Source organism: Diceros bicornis, chromosome 31 (genome assembly GCF_020826845.1).
Source record: "Diceros bicornis minor isolate mBicDic1 chromosome 31, mDicBic1.mat.cur, whole genome shotgun sequence".
NCBI lineage: Eukaryota > Metazoa > Chordata > Mammalia > Perissodactyla > Rhinocerotidae > Diceros > Diceros bicornis.
Genome location: NC_080770.1, coordinates 13,768,501 through 13,774,669, shown reverse-complemented (window position 1 = coordinate 13,774,669; position 6,169 = coordinate 13,768,501). Strand labels below are relative to the sequence as shown.

The 6,169-nt window shown below is 38.4% G+C and overlaps 1 protein-coding gene across 1 annotated transcript; it reads left to right on the top strand.

Annotated features, from left to right (window-relative positions):
• The first annotated feature begins 2,426 nt into the window (after nt 1-2,426).
• On the top strand, nt 2,427-3,919 carry LOC131395015 (olfactory receptor 4D10-like). The gene has a single exon (XM_058526789.1). It carries the CDS (start codon nt 2,654-2,656, stop codon nt 3,587-3,589), a length of 936 nt encoding a protein of 311 aa, XP_058382772.1. The 5' UTR covers nt 2,427-2,653; the 3' UTR covers nt 3,590-3,919.
• The last annotated feature ends 2,250 nt before the right edge of the window (nt 3,920-6,169 follow it).

Sequence of the window (6,169 nt, the reverse complement as noted above, 5' to 3'; positions counted from 1 at the left end):
AAGTTATATTTCTCTACATGTGGAGACTTATACCAACATCATGAGACTATAATCATTCTGAATATAATTAGAAACTGGACTGGTAGCAAAGGATTTGAGGTCCAGTTCTCTTCTATTTTGGGGGAAATCTACTTGAAACTTATTTATATATAGTGTCCTCTCGGCCTTCCAAGCCATGAAAATTGGACCTTTGTAGTCTCTCTGGCACAGCATTTGGCATGTTTTAAAATAATTCTGATTGAGCTATGGATAAGCAGATCAATTACCTCTTGCATCTAAATAATTTGGACACCAATCAAAATGTGTCCATCTGTGTGTACGTGTGTTTACAATTCTGCGTGTATTAGTAACTTCTTAATAACTCCCACTGAAACTTCATCACCCACAGTAGAAGCAGGTGCTTGACTTCCACTTCCGTGTCCAATATTATTCCCTTTGCAATTCTTATATTAAGCCTGAGGCTGAGGGATTTTCCCATAAGACAGGGACATAGTGGAAATTCTTCAAGATGTGATTCTTTGAATCTGCCCTTTTCTCTTGAAAGGGGAGCAAAGACACGAAGATATTTAGTCTTCCAAAAGGTTCTACCTTCAGAAACAAAATTTTCAAGAATTAATGGCACCAGTGTTCTGTTCTGCTCTGTACCTAATAACACAATATGAAGTTGGAGTTTCAAGATCAAAAGAATTAGGAAAAGATGTTAAATGTTTAGCTAAGGTTAAGGTTATGTAAGGTGAAATCAAGGTGGCGTTATGGATTATGTGTAAATAGTTTGACTTTGATATTTTCCAGGTATATTAAATGCTTCAGAGCCAAGATGATCATCTCAGTGACAGAAACAAACAAGGTGGGTGCTAACTATTGGGAAGAGAGATGATGTGTTAAGAGGAATTCAGCAATGTGGTCCATTCAGGGTGAGAGAAAGCATCATGCATTTATTGTGATCCTTAGAGTTGCCTATCGGCGAGGCAGGCTCAGACTAGGTCAATGTAAATTGGGTTTGCAGAGGCCCTTTCTGCCAAATTCTTGTCTTCAGACAGACTTTATCAAACATTCTTGTTATACAAAATGAGACCCTATTTATGTAATACTGCAGGGAAAAAAATATTCTTTCTTCCACCCTATTTCCATCTCTTCCTTTCCTTCAGTCAAACAGATTCACAATATATTCCATGTGAAAAACAAAAATAGCATTAATACCTTCTAAGGGATGGTGGTGAAAATTAGATAAATCAACTTTTCATAATTCTTCACACATGGCAAACACTCAAAAATCGTAGCTTTTGTTACTGCTGGAAAACATGATATCTGCTATTTCGCTCAAATCTACCTCTAGTTTTCTCATGACACATTTCACATTTTAGCATGCATTATGTTCATCAATTTATACAAATCATCCACTTTTGCTAGGTTGCAAACACTGAAAATGTGGTCCACTTTATCCATATACATTTGAAGATTGCAATGTGTTACACTTGCTAAGCATAAGATGAAGCAAATAATAATTACAAAATTTCCTGAGGATGATCAACAACGTTAAATGTTTTTAATATGTTTAATGTTAATGTTAAATGTTAACAATAATGTTAAATGTTTACAATAACAGCTTGTAAAAAACAGGCATTATTCTAATGATACCAAAGTCTCTCCCTGCTGTCGGATCCCTCCACTCTCTTAGCTTGATCCACAAAGGAAAAGAGGCAGAGGAGAGTGTGGTTGATACAGTATGAAGCACCTCTCAGAAGAGGGTCACTGTCTTTATTCTCTCCCCCATACTCAAGAAAGGATCACATCAGTTATGCAAGATGAGTAAGCTCTAGAGAATTGCTGTACAACGCGGTGGCTATACTGTATCGGGCACTTAAAAATTTGTTAAAAGAATAGCTCTCATGTTTAAGTGTTTTATCACAATAAAAGAAATTAATAATTCTTTGAGAATGCGATTTACATATTGTTTCAATCTGTTTCCCAATTATAAATTTTAAATATTTTAAAATAATTATTAAGCAAATAATCTGATTAGTACCAAGTAATCACAATCCCAAGATACTTGCATGGAACAATAGGTTGTAATTTTAAGAAATTTGGCATAAAACAGCCAAGAGCAAGGAAACTGATTCATGCCACAGCAACATTGCAATAAGAAACAGAATGATATCTATTTTTTTTTCAGCAAGACTAGAGCCTCTTGAGGTCAACAGAATATTTGCTAATATTAATATTAAACTTGTAGACTATAAGTATACGATGGTTTGAACCATGTCTTACTTATCTTTGTATTTAATGCTTTAGGTAGTTCCTGACATTCAGTAAATTAGTATGGAATAAAAAAAAGTAAAATTAAAAACTAAAGTAAATTAATCAAATGAAACATGCTATGTAAAAATCACTACCAAACATGAATGCTTATTTTTTTCAACAGTAGTTTTACAGGAAAAGAATTACTGAATGACTTTGCATGTGATAATTTGATTTGGTCACCAAACCGACTGCAATCTTCAAAATTTGGACAACTCAACTAATTGCAATACCACAGCCAAAGGAGGAACATACTGAATTGCATTCTTACTGCTTAGGAAGACAAGAAAATAAATAGCCAAGTATTTTCAAATGAAGCAGCTTGAAACAAAAGAGAGAGAAAGAAGATGACTCAATGGAGTGGAAAAACTGCACCAGGGTAAAAGAATTTATTTTCCTTGGCCTAACCCAGAATCAAGACCTGAACTTGGTCTTATTTCTTTTCCTACTTTTGGTGTATCTGACAACTCTGCTGGGAAACCTCCTCATCATGCTCACTGTGACCTGTGAATGCCACCTTCACACACCCATGTATTTTTTGCTCCGTAATTTATCTATTGCCGACATCTGCTTTTCCTCCATCACAACACCCAAGGTTCTGGTGGACCTTCTGTCACAGAGAAAGACCATCTCCTTCAATGGCTGTTTCATCCAGACGTTTTTCTTCCACCCTGTTGGCGGAGCAGATGCATTTTCTTTGTCAGTGATGGCAATAGATCGGTATGTGGCCATCTCCAAGCCCCTGCACTATGTGACCATCATGAGTGGAGGCCGTTGCATTGGGTTAATAGCTGCCTCTTGGGTTGGGGGTTTTGTCCACTCCATCGTGCAGATTTGCCTGTTGTTGCCTCTCCCATTCTGTGGACCCAATGTTCTTGACACCTTCTACTGTGATGTCCCCCAGGTCCTCAAACTCGCCAGTACAGACACTTTTGCACTTGAGCTGCTGATGATTTCCAATAATGGACTGCTCACCACACTGTGGTTTATCATCCTGCTTGTGTCCTACACAGTCATCCTAATGATGCTGAGGTCTCAGGCAGGGGAGGGCAGGAGGAAAGCCATCTCCACCTGCACCTCACACGTCCTTGTGGTCACCCTGCACTTTGCGCCCTGCATCTATGTCTACGCCCGGCCCTTCACTTCTCTCACCACGGACAGAGCTGTCTCCATCACCTTCACAGTCATCTCCCCTCTGCTGAACCCCTTGATCTACACACTGAGGAACCAGGAAATGAAGTCAGCCGTGAGGAGACTGAAGAGAATATTTGTGCCTTCTGATATGGTATAGACTAATCACTCTCTCTCTCAACACCTGTGAAAATGTTTGTGCATCAAATCAATTGTATTGACTAAAGGATTTCTAAATAATTTTTATATTTCAATGAAGATACACATGACTTTCAAAGATTCTGAACAAACAAAGTAAAAAGATGGGCTTCATGTTACAAAAGGAAGTAGAGAAATTAAATTGTTAGCAGGAGAGGTGGATATTGCTTTTGCAATACAGCCTTGGAAGAAATAAAGAAAGCAGATTTGAAATATACCCAATTTTATCACATTGGAATTGTTGTGGGTTTTTTTTTTTCTAGCTCTAGCGTGCTGTAATTAACAAGTAAAAATGGCCTACATTTAACATGTACAACTTGATGTTTTGATATACGTATAGATTGTGAAATGATCATTAGGGGAAATTGGGTTAAGGTAATATCTCTCTCTCTCTGTTATTTCTTATAAGCGCATGGGAATCTGCAATTTTCTAAATAAAAGTATCAATAAGAAAAGCAAAAATATATACGTACTCAGACATTCCCACTACATTCCTGCTACCAGAAAGGGAGCTAAGACACATATTAGAAAATAATGCAACTTGGGCATTGGATTCTATATGGTCTTTCATGAAGTAATCACATCTTAATGAAATAAACACATCCAAATTAAGTTCCTCCTCTGATTCTATTATATGAGTAGATTAACTAACCATTTCTTGAAGATTTTTCCAATAGAAGCCCACACTCCTGTGGCTGAGAGCAGGTACCTTGAAGTTAGCACACCTTGATTTAGAATATATACCTCACCAACAATATAGACCTGACGTTGTACGAAGTCCTTACCCTGAACTGCCTCTGAACCCCAGGCCTGCTGGCCACCCCTCCCGCACATTCCCTCAGTGCCCTGGGCTTAGGTCAACCATAGTACTCAGGACCTTGTTTCCAATTCCTCTCCTCCTTCTTCCTATCTCCCCCAGCAGGACTATGCTTTTTTATTGTATCACCAGCACCTGGCACAGCAAGTAGAACATAGAAAACACTCATAAAAATTTTTGAATTTAAAAAGTCAATGAATGAATATCTCATTTCACTCTTTTCTACTCTTCAAATCATTGGAAAATATGGTTAAGAAAACAATTGATTATTGTTATTATTTTCTGTTAACATGACTCCCTAAAAATGACAGATACTTATGAAGCTGCATCGAACTATATATATACATTCAAAATGTTGGCATGAAGTGGAAAACATTATTCAATATATAAGCTCAGCTTTTATTTGTTTAATTTTTATGAGATTTATGGCTGCCGGGAGTTGTTTTTACTTCTTTCATTTCTGGTTGTAGATCCTAGATTTTAAAATTTTTTAAACTAGAAAAACTTTCATGTTGCAGCATAAATCTCAGTCCACAAACCAGACATACAAGGGCCTGAGATGGAGATTACCCAGATCATCCAAGGCACAGCAAGGAGGCCTTTGTAACTAGATGAGAGGAGGAGAGAGGCAGTTGAGGTCAGAAAAACAATGAGGTCAAGGAACCAGGTCTGTAGGACCTTCTAGACCAACGTGAGGACTTTGACTTTCACATTAAATAAGATGGGATGCATTTGGAGGGTTTTGAAGAGCAGAATAGTGATGCATGTTTGAACAGAATTGCAGGGGCTACTGTTATGTGTAGACTGAAGATCAGTAAGGACAAGAACAGAGAGATCAATTAAGAGGCTACCACAATAGTCCATGAAAGAAATAATGAAGACATGACTTAGGGTGCTAATGGTGGTGGAGGTGATGAGAATTTTGAAAAACTTTGAAGGTCGAGCAAGTGAGAATTGCTGAGGGATCCAGTATGGACTTCCTGGATACATGTGTATCTTGTGGGAACTCCATCATCCACTTTGCTCATCAGCCCATTGAGATCTCCTTCACTGTCACTTTCACAACCCCTTCAGGTCCAATGGCTCCTTCACATACTTGTGTGTCACACTTCCAGAATCACCCTAGATGGCTGGAACTGTCGAAGGAAGTTGCTCAGAATCTCTAAGGACGGACATTTATTTCCCAACAGGAAAACTACTAATAGGAAACATCAGGAGTAAGGTAGAATCCTGGCTAAACTGACTTAACAGGATTCTTGCTGAAGACAGGCCAGGGTGATCAGATCTCACTTGGGGGATGGTGGAGAATGAGGAACTTGATTAGAGGGTGATCAGATATGGAGGATGAGAGATTCTGGCTACACTGTCTTAGCATGATTTTTGCTACAATTGGACAATAGAGAGGCAAAAATGAGGTCCAAAAGTTGAGGCCTAGTTGAAAAGTTCAGGGGATCCTCAGTAGAGTTTGGTCAAGGAGAGAATCTTTGTTGCCGTTAGAAACTTTTAGACCCTAGACAAAAAGTGTGCTCCTAAGCATCTGTGTCTGAGTTGTATCGTAATTGCTCCCACTGAAACCACCTCACCGTCAGCAGAATTTTTCCACAGCTACATCCAACTATATTCCCTCTGATAATTCTCACACTAGCCCTGGGATCAACGAATTGATAAACATCATGGAGCATTGTCAATCAGTGTGGAAGAGCCAAGAAAGTATTATTCCCTGAG